The sequence below is a fragment of the Podarcis pityusensis genome, assembly GCF_964106645.2.
Source record: "Podarcis pityusensis genome assembly, chromosome: 16".
Lineage (NCBI taxonomy): Eukaryota > Metazoa > Chordata > Lepidosauria > Squamata > Lacertidae > Podarcis > Podarcis pityusensis.
The window spans coordinates 663,792-679,472 of record NC_138041.1 but is presented as its reverse complement, the minus strand read 5'-3'; the positions used below and the strand labels follow the sequence as shown (position 1 = coordinate 679,472).

The window sequence follows — 15,681 nt, the reverse complement described above, 5'->3', positions numbered from 1 at the left end:
GCCTCACCCCACCAAAGCAGCTGATGTTTGGAGGTAGACTGCTTCTATCATGGAGGCTTTGTTTAGCTCCTGCGCCCTGCAGGTTGAACACAGACCTCTCCTGTTGCTCCAACCTCTCGCATCGCCCTTTGAAAGCCATTTGAGCCCGGTGCCATCGCCTGATCCTGCGGCAGGGAGTGCCTTCAGTTGGGTGGCCATCTGTCAGGGATACTTGAGTTGCGATTCCTGCATTGCAGCGGGTTGGACTAGATGACCCTTGGGGTCCCTTCCGACTCTACAACTCTTTGAATTATGCACTGAATCCCCTTGAACTATCGGAGGCCTTGCAAGCCTGTTTCTAAAGCTGGAGCAAAACTGATAAGGGAGAAGTGGGGGGAAGAGGAGGAGGCAGTCGGATATCTGAGGCCGCCACGAGGGATGCCGGCCACTTTTCAGACCGTGTCTTCCAAGGAGGCAGCTAAGCAAAAGCAGCGATGAGCCTGGGCCGGTCTCTCAAAGGTGCCAAGAGCCTCGTTTGGCTGTTTTCGCTGCAAAAAACCGACGGAACGTTTCGGTGCATCCTTTGCACAGGAAGTTGAAAATCTCTCCCGTACAAAATTCTGATTTTTCCTTCCATCTGTTGCCGCGAATCCCATCTGGGGAGAGCTCTGCTGCTGCCCTGCTTGCGGAGTTCCCGGAAAAGACATCTGGCTGGCCACACCAATAAGAGGAGGCAGGCCTGGGCAGGACCCCTTTGGCCCCACAAGAAATTCACGGAGGAGGAGCCCTCCTATCTACGGGACCGCCTCTCCTGGTCTGCCCCGCAGAGGACCTTAAGGTCCATGAATAGCCATAGTTTGGAGGTCCCGAGCCCTGAGAAAGTCAGACTATCCTCCACCAGGGCCAGGGCCTCCTCAGTGATGGCTCCAACCTGGTGGAATGCTCTGTCCCAGGGCCCTGCAGGATTTAACCTCCTTCTGCCGGGCCTGTAAGACAGAGCTATTCTGCCTGGCCTTTAATTTGAATTCAGCCTGATCTTTTATTCCCCTTCCTTCCCTCCCCCTCCCCTTTTATGAAGATCACCCGCTCTGAGACCCCACAGCTAATTCTCCCCTGGCCTCCTCGCTGGCCCAAGTAGGACCAATTCAGCCAGCTAGCCCTGGGGATAATCTAACTGATTTTTAAATTTTATTGTTATTCATGTTTTTATACTGTATTTTATGCTGCTTTTATAATTGTTTTACATTTGTTGTTAGCTGCCCCGAGCCTAGTTTTCTGATCCGGGAAGGGTGAGGTATAAATAAAAATGTATTATTTATTTATTTAAATCTGGCGACGGCTACTAATCAGAATGGCTCTGCTCTGCAGCAATGCTGGAAGGGGGGGGAGAAGGGGCCTCTTGTGCTCAGCTCCTGTTCTGGGTCTTCCCTTTGGGCCACCATGAGAAGAGAGTGGGACTCATTGGGCCTGATCCAGAAGCCAGGCTCTTCTTAGTTCCGATGGAGCCTCCAGGTCCAGGGGCAGTCTATCTCGATTCCTAGTGGCTCCCTGTGAGAAGAGGATGCTGGACTAGAGGGGCCCCTGGCCCGATCTGGCAGTCTCTTTTGATGCTCACCATCTTCTTTGGCCAGGATGTTGGGTCAATCTTAGCTGATAGTCAGCTTACGATCTTTAAAGGTTTTGACCTTTAAAGCCCTATGTGGCCTAGGACTCACGTCCCTTTGGGGCCGTCCCACGGAGGACCTTAAGGTCCACAAATAACAACACTTTGGAGGTCCTGAGCCTCAAGGTGGTTAGATTGGTCTCAACTAGGGCCAGGGCCTTTTCAGCACTGGCCCCGACTTGGTGGAACGCTCTGTCCCAAGAGACAAGGGCCCTGTGGGACTTGACATCTTTCCGCAGGGCCTGCAAGACAGAGCTGTTCCGCCTGGCCTTTGGTTTGGACTCAGTCTGACCCTTATGTTTCCCTCCCCTTACGGTCTTGATTTATCAGCTACTTTTAAAATGAGGCTGCATTTTAAATTGCATTTTAACCTGTATTTTAAATTGGGTCCCCCCCTCCTATTATGTTTTTACTGTAATTTTACTGGTGTTAGCCGCCCTGAGCCCGGCTCTGGCCAGTGAGGGCGGGGTATAAATAACATTTATTATTATTATTATTATTATTATTATTATTATTATTATTATCACAGTGGTACCTCAGGTTACATACGCTTCAGGTTACATATGCTTCAGGTTACACACTCCACTAACCCAGAAATATTACCTCGGGTTAAGAACTTTCCTTCAGGATAAGAACAGAAATCGTGCTCTGGCGGCACAGCAGCAGCGGGAGGCCCCATTAGCTAAAGTGGTGCTTCAGGTTAAGAACAGTTTCAGGTTAAGAACAGACCTTTGGAACGAATTCAGTACTTAACCCGAGGTACCACTGTATTATTAATCCTGGGCGCCTCTCAAGCTCGATCAGCCGGGCAGCCGGGATTCTTTCATTGCGTGGGGTTGGACTAGAGGACCTTTGGGGACTCCTGCCAGTTACACAATTCTGTGGTAGTAAATCCCGCTGGTCTGGCTCTGCTTGCATCCTTGGCGTGCTGCTGTCCCTCAGCGTCCTTGGGGCAGGGAGACCCCACACGCTCCCTCCCCCCTCCTCTTGGCCTCCGGTTGTGACACTGACGGAGCCAGGATGACCACGCCCTTCTTTTCCTAAAATTAGCCGTGGCAGATTCCCACGGGGAGTCTCTGTTTACATGTCCCCCGTCCGTTTTGCGGGTTGAGTCCGAGTGCCAGGCGGCGACGGACGGAGAGGGAGGCTGCGTAACGAACCACCAGGAACGAGGTCACAGGCCTGAGAACAATTGCTCGTGCCAATTATACGATTAATTATAACATAAGGAGAGCCCGGCTGCAGGATCAGGCCAAAGAAGGACCACCCAGTCCAGTATCCTGAACTCACAGCAGTCAAATGCCCCATCGACCCTCAGAATCTAGATAGACTGCCTCTGGACTGGGAGGTTCTATGTTTACCAGCTCCATCTGGTACGCAGGATGAGACCCTCCCTGCCCGCGGACTGTCTGGCCAGAGTGGTGCATGCTCTGGTTATCTCTCACTTGGACTACTGCAATGCGCTCTATGTGGGGCTACCTTTGAAGGTGACCCAGAAACTACAACTAATCCAGAATGTGGCAGCTAGACTGGGGACTGGGAGCGGCCACCGAGACCACATAACACCGGTCTTGAAAGACCTACACTGGCTCCCAGTACATTTCCGAGCGCAATTGAAAGTGTTGGTGCTGATCTTGAAAGCCCTAAACAGCCTCGGTCCAGTATCCCTGAAGGAGCATCTCCACCCCCATCGTTCTGCCCAGACATTGAGGTCCAGCTCTGAGGGTCTTCTGGCAGTTCCCTCCCTGCAAGAAGTGAGGTTACAGGGAACCAGGCAGAGGGCCTTCTTGGTGGTGGCTCCTGCCCCGTGGAACAACCTCCCATCAGATGTCAAGGAAATAAGCAGCTATCTTATCTTTAAAAGACATTGAAAGGCAGCCCTGTTTAGGGAAGCTTTTAATGTTTGATGTATTACAGTATTTTAATATTTTTTGGGAAGCTGCCCAGAGTGGCTGGGGAAGCCCAGCCAGATGGGCGGGGTACAAATAATAAATTATTATTATTATTATTAAAGCCCACTGGATCAGACCCAAGGGGGCCCATCATAGTCCAGTATCCAGGCTCCCACAAGCCTGATGGGGAGAGGTCAAAGGTCAAGATTTCAGTCTCCTTTTCTGCACAGACCCTCCAATTTGCAGGTAACTGTGTGTTCCTTCCACCCCACAGGAGACGCAGAGTTGGTGATGGGCTGTTGTTTTTGAGCAAAGCGCATGTCCACAAGCCGTTCTGAGTCTCTCCCCACATCTGCCCTGGGCTGCTTCCCCCGCAGAGATCCTGCAGGGACTTGGCCGGATCTTGGCCAGTCATGGAATAACCAGCTGACCATCCCAGCAAGGGCCGGAGATCCGCGGGAGTCCGGCCCTCCAGGGTTCCAGCTCCTTTCCTGCCCTGGCAGGAGACGCTGATCCTTCCTCTGCTTGAAGCAAGAATTGCAAAAAAGATATTTGCAGCGTCAGCAGGAGAGAGACGGCACGGATTGCAAAGGCCAGGTCCGCGTTGCGTAAAGGACTCCCCCTCCTTGGCCAAGGCTGCCCAGAGCCCAGTGGGGGCCAATTATTGCCGCAAAGAGGAATTCGAGGGCAGGCTGATGCAATCGGATGGCGCCTCCTGAGATCAAAGCCCATGGCGACCCCGGGGCAAGCGCACAATGCGCACTGGGGACACGGAGAGCCGCGTGGCGCAGGACATGGCGCTCTCGAGACAACATCCTCTGCGTGTTTGCCGGTCCCTGTTTCAACTCCACCTCAAGGAGTGCGTATGTGTGAGAGAGGCACATCGCACCGCTCAAATAAGTAAGCCAAGGCGTGTGTGCGCATGTTTCTATACGAGAGACGCCACATCTTCGCCATCCATCTAAAGCACATTTAAAGCTCATGACTTGATAAGAACATCAGGACCTCAGAAGAGCCTGTTGGATCAGCCCAGTGGCCCATCTGTTTCAGCCTCCTGCTCTCACCGTGGCAAACGCCCCAAAGAACCAAGTTCTGCAGATAGACTGCTTCGGTACCTGGAAGCTCCACCGTAACACCAGAGGAGCCCTGCAGCTGGGCCAGGCCAAAGGGGGCCCATCTTGTCCAGGGCCTTGTCCTTAAGCCCCTAAGAGCCCAGGAGTCTCGGTAGACTGGCCCTGGCCCTGGAGGCTCCATTGGAACATCAGAAGGTCTCAGCTGCTGGATCAGGCCCAAGGGGCCCTGACTAACTCAGCATCCTCTTCTCGCAGGGTCCAACCAAGACCTGCATCATCTCAGACGGTGGCAGGGCATCCCTCAAAACCCCTGAGAGCCCCACTTGCTCCTCTCGCCCTCGCAGGGTCTTCTAGCCATGCCAGCAGAAGAAACCAGGATCCCTCCCTTCTGCAAAGGGGCCGTGTTTCTCCTCTCACCCCAAAAAACCTGCAATGAAGGAAGCCTGGATACACAGCCCATCCACCGTCCTGTTCCCTGTTTCTTCTTGACCCACATTATAAATCCCAAGCTGTCCCTGGTTGTTGTTTTTTTTGGGGGGAGATGCTCTCTGCCTCAATTGTCATTCAGAGGAGGACTTGTTGGAACTGAATAACTGCATGGGGGGTGGGAAAAAGGGAGGAAGAACAAGGGGGGGGGGAAGAGAAAGGACCTAATTTCTGGCTGCCTCAGGGACACACAGAGAACGCTAAATGCCTCTTGCCAAAGTCCTTGAGCCGTGGAGAGAATCGAAAGAGGCCTGTGTGGAAAAGTAAAAAGACACACACACCCCCCTGTCTATGGACCCACAACTCTGGGCCCCCTTGCCAGGCACGGCGGAGGGAGTAAAACGCAGAGGAAGGGGTTCCCCTTCTCTCCCTGGAGTCACAGAATCATTGATTTGCAGCGGTGCAAGGTACACCCAGGGGTCATCTAGTCCATCCCCCCTGAAATGCAGGAATCGCACCTGAAAAATCCCTGGCAGGTGACCATCCCACTCTCTCCTTATAAACCTCCACTGAAAGTTGGGGTCGCTTGAGGACCTTTGAGGGCGTTGCACGGGGTTAGACTAGATGGCCTTTGGGGGTTCCTTCAGATCCTACTATCCTCAGATCTTTGTTGGAGGGCTTTACACAGAGGTTGAATGGCCATCGATAGCCTCCTCCATGAATTTGTCCAATTCTCTTTCAAATCCATCCACGTTGGTGGCCATCGCTGCCTCCTGTGGAAGAGAGTTCCACAGGTTAACCATGCACCACCTGAAGCAGTCCTTCCTTGTCTCTGTCCTGCATCTTTCAGCATTCAGCTCCCCTGGCTGCCCACCAGTCCTGGGAGAAACTCGTCTGCCCCTTTCTAGAGCAATTCTACGCACCTCTATCGTGTCGCCTCTCCCTTGCCTTTTCTCTCCGTGGAAAATTAGTTCTGGCTCTTCTTCACAGGCCTGCATTTTATTCCCCCTCTCTCTGAGTTGTGCGGGTTCAGTCCCCATGGAAACAGCCAGACCTCCTGGCAGCCCCAAAGGCAAGGAGCTGCCCCAGGAGGGAGAGGACGGGCTGGTCTTGGGAACAGAGGAGCCCTGGGAAGAGCCGGCCAAGGCATTAATCAGAGCTGCCAGCCTGCTTTCAGAACGGACACTGTCCTCAAACTCCGGAAAAACCTTGTACATTTTGCACTGAGCTTGAGGTTAGACTAAATCAGTGCTTACTAAACCTTTTCGCCCCCCGGCTTCCATAAACCCATTCCTATAAAAAGCAAGAATCAGAACAACGTTAGCAGGCAAGGAGACTTCAGGGGGTGGAAATGCCCACGACTTTGAAAAGCTGGCATCGCTTTTTTTGTTGAATTTATTAAGTGGTTTGTGCAATTCATGTGCAATGAATTGCTAACACTTTGACTTTTTCTTGTGTTATCCTCTTCCTTAGCGGGCTGTGCAAACCGCTATTCTGAATAATGCTTTAAAAACACAGCAACAGGGTAGTGGGCAGTGGGGGTGCGTTTATGGGAGCAAGGGGGAGCTGGTCCCCCAAAGTGTGGGAATCCCTGCTCTGGGAGGGGCCCCCCAACCTCTCACTGCCCAGAGATCGAGGTGCCCGTATTTATAGCCCAAATAAGACAGAGTTCCTCATTGTGTCTCAACTCTCTTCCAGATCTCCAGGAAGCAAAACAATGTTTGCATTCAGGGGGATATTTCTCTCTGGGAATGTGTGTGTGTGTGTGTGTGTGTGTGTGTGTGTGTGTGTGTGTGTTGCAGCGCTTGGAAGCAGTGGCTGGGTTTGGCGATGGGGGAAGAGGAAGAATAATGGGATTTTGCAATGGGGGGCTGGGGCAACTCACGGTTCTGTTCTCCATGGTGGAACTCTTGCTTCAATTGGGGCTTTTTGCTCCCTGGGATCTGGCACGGCTTCTTGCCAGGCTGGATCCTGCCTTTTTAATTTGGTCGGGGGCGGGGGGCGAGGGGCCGTCTCTGCAGCAGACCTGGAGATGCTATTGCACCAATGCAACCAGCAAAAGGCGACTAGGCCCATTTCAGTTTATCTCAGTTTCACGGGGTTTGGCTTGGTCTGCCCTATGTTCAGGACATACAGTGTATGACATATAAGTACTTAATTCGTTCCGGAGGTCCATTCTTAACCTGAAACTGTTCTTAACCTGAAGCACCACTTTAGCTAATGGGACCTCCTGCTGCTGCCGCACCACAGGAGTCTGATTTCTGTTCTTATCCTGAAGCAAAGTTCTTAACCTGAAGCACTATTTCTGGGTTAGCAGAGTGTGTAACCTGAAGCGTATGTAACCTGAAGCGTATGTAACCTGAGGTACCACTGTATCTGGAAATAGTGTTTGGGTGGAATATCCGAAAATCGGTTAAAATGTCTGGGAAAACCGCCCTCAAAAATCTCCAAAAAGCTCAACAACTTTTGTGCCGGATTTTCACTTTTTGAAATAGGGCAACCATAGGCTAGATGATTCTCCTTTTTGCCAACCTTTGGTTCTCCGCATTTGCACGCTTCAGCTTGCTTTAAAGTCCCTGTGAGCATTCATCCGCACTTTTGACTGTAAATTTACCCCAATATGCCAATTCCTGGGTTCTTGGGCACCCCTGGCCACTGTGAGAAGAGAAGGCTGGACTCGAGGACTTCTCTTTGGGCTCTTCTGGTGTCCTTGTGCAACCTCCAGCTCCAGAGGCAGTCTATCTCAGTACCTGGGTTCTTAGGGACATTTGGCCCCTGTGAGAGCAGGAGGCTGGGCTGGACGGGCGTTGGCCTGATCCAAGAGCAGCAGGGCTCTTCTTACCAATGATGAACAACGCCGATCGGAGAGCCTTCCCCAGCTGTGCAAATAAATCCAGGAAGCTGTGGTGAGATTGCCCAATCCATCTCTGGAAGGGGCCATGATAATCTGAGCAGAGGAAGATGTGCTCTGTGGGACGACCCAGCAGCCTCCAAAGAGCTCCGGGGTTGGAAAGATGTTGGAGCAGCTCTCTGGTGCAGCAGGCAATTCAGCAGCTGGGAGGGGCCTGTTGGGATGGCCCCCACCTCACCATGGGGAGGAGAGCCTCATGTTATCCCAGGTGGGGACCTGCCGGGCTCATCCTCGCATGACAGCCCCGCCAGGAACTTGGAAATGATAATAATAATACTAAATAAATACAAATAAACAGGACAAATCCACAGGCCTCCCCACAGCTGGGAAGGAAGCAGGAATGTGGCTTTGCTGCCAAAGGGTCACCATCTCTTAGCAGAGAAGGGAGGGGAGGGGAGGGGAGGCAGGAGAACAGCCCACGAGGAACAACCCCCCAAAACACGCAATCGGCGGATGCTGAGCTCTTGTGGTGCTTATAAGGGAGGCAACCCACAACATCCTGCTTCCTGTTATGCAAAAATAAAGGTAAAGGTAAAGGGACCCCTGACCATTTGGTCCAGTCATGGTCAACTCTGGGGTTGCTCATCTCGCTTTATAGGCCAAGGGAGCCGGTGTACAGCTTCCAGGTCATGTGGCCAGCATGACTAAGCCGCTTCTGGCGAAACAGAGCAGCACACGGAAACGCCGTTTACCTTCCCGCCGGAGTGGTACCTATTTATCTGCTTGCATTTTGATGTCCTTTCGAACTGCTAGGTGGGCAGGAGCAGGGACCAAGTAATGGGAGCTCACCCCGTTGCGGGGATTCGAACCACCGACCTTCTGATCGGCAAGCCCTAGGCTCTGTGGTTTAACCCACAGTGCCACCCGCGTCCCATTATGCAAAAATATGGAACCTTTAACACCTGTATTTCCGATTCAGTGTTCGCTAAGTTTCCTGCATCGATCTTATCCTTTTGTAACTGGCTGTGTAAAAGGTTTCCTTGCTCTTATTTATGTCTCCCACCTGCAACAGAGTTTTGCCAAAGAGGTCTTCTGGGGAATGCACCATATAGGGAGCCCTGCTAACAAGAAAGCTAGACTGGGGACTGGGAGCGGCCGCCGAGACCACATAACACCAGTCCTGAGAGATCTGCATTGGCTCCCAGTACATTTTCGAACACAATTCAAAGTGTTGGTGCTGACCTTGAAAGCCCTAAACGGCCTCAAAGGCCCAGTAGACCTGAAGGAGCGTCTCCACCCCCATCATTCAGCCCGGACACTGAGGTTCAGCACCGAGGGTCTTCTGGCGGTTCCCTCATTGCGAGAAGTGAGGTTACAGGGAACCAGAAGGCCTTCTCGGTGGTGGCGCCCGCCCTGTGGAACACCCTCCCTTCAGATGTCAAGGAAATAAACAACAATGTGACTTTTAGAAAACATCTGAAGGCAGCCCTGTACAGGGAAGTTTTTAATGCCTGATGTTTTATTGTATTTTTAATATTTTGTTGGAAGCCGTCCGGAGTGGCTGGGGAAAGATGGGTGGGGTATAAATAATAAAATATTATTATTATTAGGCGTTCGTTAACCTATGCAAAAACTGTTATTGACTCAAAAAATACAAGCATCTGTACTGCTGAAGACCTTTTTATTATTCTATACCTAGGTATTATTCTTGAAAATAAAAAATATATATAGAAAAAAGAGAGAAAGATGCTTTTTGATTCGGTGTGTGGCAGAGAAGGCACTGAGGTATTATTCTACCAGGCAGACAGTTTCCTGGGTCCTGTGATGTGGGGTGGGGTATGAATCAATTTAAGAAAGAACTTAACCTGGGGTGGATCTGAAAATGAGTTCCTCTGCCTTCCGTGCCAGTTAAAATATAAATTAGTGCATTTTTGCACACCAGCAATTCCCTGCAAATTTTAATGCTAAAATTCTGCCCCCAACTTGGATGGCTTTCAGAGGGTTGCACAAATTCGGGGGGGGGGGGAGGGCTATCGCTGGGTACCAGCCAGGAGGGCAGCAATTCCTCTGAATACCACTTGCTAGAAACCACAAGAGATGTGAGCACTCATGTGGGGCATCTGCTTGGCCACTGTGAGAACAGGATGCTGGACTAGCTGATGACCCCAAGGTCGCGGGTTCGATCCCCGTCTGGGACAGCTGCATATTCCTGCATTGCAGGAGGTTGGATGATCCTCAGGGATCAAGTCCAACTTGTATGATTCTTTGATTCAAATTATTCAAACTAGACGGGCCATTGGCCTGATGAAGCAGGCTCTTCTTTTGCCCTGAGGTAAAGGTCAAGGGACCCCTGACCATTAGGTCCAGTTGTGGCCGACTCTGGGGTTGCGGCACTCATCTCGCTTTACTGGCTGAGGGAGCCGGCGTACAGCTTCCGGGTCATGTGGCCAGCAGGACTAAGCCGCTTCTGGCAAAACCAGAGCAGCGCAATGAAACACCGTTTACCTTCCGGCCGGAGTGGTACCTATTTATCTACTTGCACTTTGACGTGCTTTCGAACTGCTGGGTTGGCAGGAGCAGGGACTGAGCAACGGGAGCTCACCCCGTCGCGGGGATTCGAACCGCCGACCTTCTGATCGGCAAGCCCAAGAGGCTCTGTGGTTTAACCCACGGCACCACCCGTGTCCCCTCTTTTCCCCTTATCCCTGTCCTTATCACTTTTGAGAAACTTCCAGGGGAGGAGAGCCCACTTTCCCAGGTTGTCCGTTCCCCCGTCGAACAGCTCTTACCCTCCGAAAGTTCTTCCTAATATTTAGCCAGAATCTCCTTTCCTGCAGCGCCTCCTTCCTCCTTCTCCTGCCCCACTTTCCTCCTGCCTCTCCCATTCCCCTTCAATCTCTGGGGCTGGGATGAGAGCGCCCTGCCATGGCCAGAGGGGGGACGCTTTTCCTGGGATGTGGAGTCCACATGGCTCCTCGCTCTCCTCACATGCTCTTCCCGGGTCTCAGATTCCAGCGCTGGCCTGCGTGGGCCCAGGAATGAGCTGGGTCTCTGTAAGGACACTGTCTTCCACGGATGGAGGCCTCAACATGCTCCCTGCTTCTCCAGATCTCCGGCCTCCTCCAGGCCGGCCCTGACGGGGGTGTTTCTTCCCTGCAGCACAAACAAGGTTGCGACAGAAACCGCCGGCTAAATTCCGACGGAGAGCAGGAAAGATACGAGTGGAAATATTAGCCAACTAAACGTAGTCGCATTTCCCTACCTGCCAAAAACGGTGGTCTTCTCGGGTCACTGTCCCGAGTTTCACAGGTGGATTTATCTGTGTTCCAAAGGTTATAAACCACTTGATTGTAAAGATAAAAGGGGGGGGGGGAGTTCCAATTAGAAGAATTCACAGTGATAAATTAAGACTGAATCGGAGAAGTGCTGGAATTGCAAGGAGGCTGAGGGTACGTTCTGTCCTATGTGGTAGACTTGGAAAATATGCGCAGCTTGCAGATTTAACTTATAGGATAAGAGAACAAGAAGAACATACATTTAAAGAAGATTGGAAAATGTTTATTGAATATATGGGGGAATTGAATACGTTGGCAGCATTAAGATAAATTCAACAGTGTAAATGAGTTTTGATGGTTGAAATAATGGAATACTTACTGAATGGTTTAGTTTTTGTAAAATATGCAGGGATTTATGGCATGCAAACTGAACCACGGAAAGAGAAGAAGGGGAGTTAAATGAATATTCTAAAAGGTAAAATAGAAAAACTTCCTCCCCCCCCCCAAAGGAGACCAGGGGGGCAAATACACCTACAATTTAAAAGCAAAACAGAGGCATTCTAAAACAGTTAAAATAGCCTAAAAACAGTCAAAAACATCTTTTAGAAATATGTTATGGTTTAAAACCAAAACCAGCCAGCATTATCTGGACTGAAATCCTGAGCTAGATGGGGTCTAAGGATCTGACTCAGCTTCTTTGCTCCTGCCTAAATCTGTCTGTCGGCCTCCATGAGGACTAGAGGCTGTGTATGTTTTTAGTGGCAGGACCATCGCTCAGTGACAGAGCGCTTGGCTTGCACACAGAAGTTTGCCAACACAACCCCTGGCATCTCCAGGTCAGGGTTAGGGCTGGGGAAAGACCCCCCTGGCCCAAACCCCAGAGAGCTTCATAGAATCGTAGAATTGTGTAGTTGGAAGGGACCCCGAGGGTCATCTAGTCCAACCCCCTGCAATGCAGGAATCTCAACCCAAAGAGCCATGACAGAGGACCAACTCTGCTGAAAACCGTCCAGCGGAATCTGCTGCCAGGCCAGGCTGGACCAGAGGGAGCCCAAGGGCCTGAATGGGAGTAAGGCTGTTTCCCGGGAGTTGCTGTCCAGTAATAATGGTTGAAATTAAAAGACGCCTGCTTCTTGGGAGAAAAGCCATGACAAACCTAGACAGCATCTTAAAAAGCCGAGACATCACCTTGCCGACAAAGGTCCGTATAGTAAAAGCTCTGGTTTTCCCAGTAGTGATGTATGGAAGCGAGAGCTGGACCATCAAGAAGGCTGATCGCCGAAGAATGGATGCTTTTGAATTCTGGTGCTGGAGGAGACTCTTGAGAGTCCCATGGACTGCAAGAAGATCAAACCTCTCCATTCTGAAGGAAATCAGCCCTAAGTGCTCACTGGAAGGACAGATCCTGAAGCTGAGGCTCCAAGACTTTGGCCACCTCCTGAGAAGAGAAGAATCCCTGAGAAAGACCCTGATGTTGGGAAAGATGTAGGGCGCAAGGAGAAGGGGACGGCGGAGGACGAGATGGTGGGACAGTGTTCTCGAAGCTGCCAGCATGAGGGAGGCCGTGGAAGACAGGAGGGCCTGGCGTGCTCTGGTCCAGGGGGTCACAAAGAGGCGGACACGACTAAATGACTAAAAAACAACAATAATGGTTGTAAGTTGTTTGAAACTGTTTTTCTTAAATGTCGTGACCCGCCCTGGGACCTCAGGGTGGCAGGAAGGTAATTAAGAAACCAGAGAACAAATAAGAAGTGTATCTTCCTGGCCCTGCTGAAAGATGGAGACACATCCGTCCGTTTGGCTTCTGGCGACACGAAGTGGCTGTTTCTGAGACTGCACATGGCAAGGCCTGGTTGCACACAGCGTCAGAGAGGGATGCTCAGCACTGGCTAAATCCACAGCTAAATGCACACCCCTCACACACACACTTTGCACCCATTTTCCTGATTCACACCAGTGGGAATCAGAGGTGCCGAAGGGTGGAAAAGAGGGCCTTTCTCCTGGTTTAATTATTAGAATTTTCTTCGTTTTTCCAAACCTTCCCAGTGCAAATGCAGGTCCCAAATTTCACAAGAACATAAGAGACTGCTGGATCAGGCCAAAGGGATCTAGTCCAGCCTCCTGTTCTCATAGTGGCCAACCAGATGCCACAGAAGGAAACCTGCAAGCAGGATCCGGGCGCAAGAGCATTTTGCCCCCTCCTGGGGCTTCCAGCAACTGGGGTTTGGAAGACTGTTTTATTCCCAGAGGCCTCTGGGAGCTGACTATTTTTAAAATAAAGTTCTTTTAAATGACGCCACACTGTTTTTTATGATCTGCATTTTGGCAGATTTGTTTTTGATGGCATTTAATTGCCTTTTAACGATGCTCTTTCATACGTTTTTAGCCTTCTGCATTTCAGCTGCGCCGTTAATTTGTGTAAGCTGCCTTGAGTCCCTGTCTCAGTAAAAAAAAAAAAGTGGGATATGGACAATAATAGATCTATTTATGACCAATCCCTTGTAGGAAAAGACCTGCCAAGGATATTAAAACACATTTTCATGTAAGCGACAACGGCGGCAAGAGTCTTAATAGCACAAGGATGGAAGAATGAGGAAACCCCGACTAAAGAACTGTGGCAAGGAAAATTGATGGACTATGTGGAAACTGGCGGAATTGACACATAAACTACGTGACAAGGATAAGTGTGATTTTAAAGAAGAATGGGAACCTTTTACAAAGTATTTTAAGAAACAACAAAATGAACTGGACTCCTTGGCAGGGTTTGAATAAACACTCACAAATTTTTTTATTGGTAATATACAGATAGGTAAAATTGAGGATCTTTACAATTTTACAGCATGCAGAGAATAGCGTGCTGAGAAACCAGAGAGAGGAGCTGAGGGAAGTCTGGGGGGGGGGTCTTTCTTTTTTAGGGGGGAGGGGGGAGGGGGGAAATGGGGGGGAAATGCGGATGATGTATTTTTGATAAATTGATATGTTGAATCCCTAATAAAAATATTTTAAAAATATATTTATGACCAATCCCTTACGGCAGGTGATAAGTGCTTTTGAAATATACAAAGCCGACCCTGTCGGGACAGTCCCCCTGAGCACGTGCAGAGTGCAAAAGCGCGCTTGGTTCCCCTGCTCCCTTCCCTTCACCGCCACCTTCGTCTGCTTTGATCTGGATCAACGAATCCGCAGTCCTTCAAAAGCGGGTTAAGAAGCAGGCGAGCAAGGCAACCTTTCCCCGGGCAGTTTCCCTGAGCATGCACAGAGTGCGAATGCGCGCTCGATTCCCCCGCCCTTCCTCCTCCCCACCTTCCCTGAGCATCCTCCTCCCTCCTCCTCCCCACATCTGGCGGGCACGAGGCGGCGTGGGGACGGGGCGAGGCGTGGCCAGGCTGGGAGCGCTTTGCAGGAGCCCCCGCACCTCTCCGGAGCCCGGGAAGCAGCCAAGAGGCGCCCCCTCCTCCCGGGTGGGGCTTCAGCATCATCATCATCATCTTCATCCTTTGCGAGCGGCCAGCCCCGGTCCAGCCTCCCCCCTCCCTCCGAGATGGATGCTGTTCGCAAGCAGGCGATGCCCGATCTCCTCTTGCTCCTGCTGGCCGGTGAGTCCGGGGCGGGGGGCGCAGAGCCGCTTGGACTTCCTTTCCTGGGGGGGGGGGGGAGAAGCTTTTGCTGGGCCTGGTGGGTCGGAAGGAGAAGGGTGGGGGTCTGTGGGGAGGGGCTGGGGGCGGCTCGATTGCGCGCGCCCCTTCCCGCCCTTGGCAAGGCAGCCCACCTTCATTGTTGCATCCTCAGCCAGAAACGGCGCGCGCAGGGACTGGGTGGGTGGGGGCCCCCTCAACTGGTCCCCCCCCCCGGTTCTGCTTGCAAAAAGAGGGTGGTTGCAATCCTGCTTTCCCTTATGCGCACCGCCCTCGAAGACTTTGATCTCGCCAGGCATTGCGGGGAGGGGAGCGCGGAGACTCCTCTTTGCATTTTATGCTGGGGGGGCTGGGGCGAAATCTTGTGCAATTTCTCGTGCATTCTGGTAAAGAAGTCGGGGGGCGCGCGGGGGGCGTTGTTAGTGGCGTGGCTGCATCCGATTTCATTTTCTGTCTCTTTATCTCCACCCCCCCCCCGCCAAGTACAAAGCGTCTTGTCTTGGAACAGCAGAAATGCCATTTATTTTCCTTTGACACATTTCAAGGCTCCTAGGAAAAAGATTTTCCATCCAGGCCTGACTCAGCCAGGCTGCGAGGTTTCGGTTTTTGTTGAATGGAACCGGAAAAAGGGGGGGGGGGGGGAGAGAGAGAGAGAGAGAGAGCTAGAAGCATTTACTGGCTTGGAAGGTTTTCAGGAGACGGGGGTGCAGAATGTGGTTCCTATCAGCCTTTTGGTGGGTTTTGGGAATTGCTGGCCTGCCAGGATTTTGCAAACGCCTCTCCAGACCTGCTTGACTGGACGCCCGCCCGCCCTCCCAGCCGCCTGATAAACCCCCAACCTAATCTAGGAGTTTTGGAGGGACATCTGGCAGGATTTGGAGGAGGGG

General features: G+C 51.5%; 1 protein-coding gene across 1 annotated transcript in view; it reads left to right on the top strand.

The window, feature by feature from the left end:
- The first annotated feature begins 14,469 nt into the window (after nucleotides 1-14,469).
- Nucleotides 14,470-15,681, top strand: part of IGSF8 (immunoglobulin superfamily member 8) — a 26,361-nt gene continuing 25,149 nt past the window's right edge. The window contains exon 1 of the mRNA XM_080986021.1: nucleotides 14,470-14,755. Coding sequence (XP_080842147.1) covers nucleotides 14,701-14,755 — 55 coding nt within the window. The 5' untranslated portion in view covers nucleotides 14,470-14,700. The remainder of the gene's footprint in view (nucleotides 14,756-15,681) is intronic.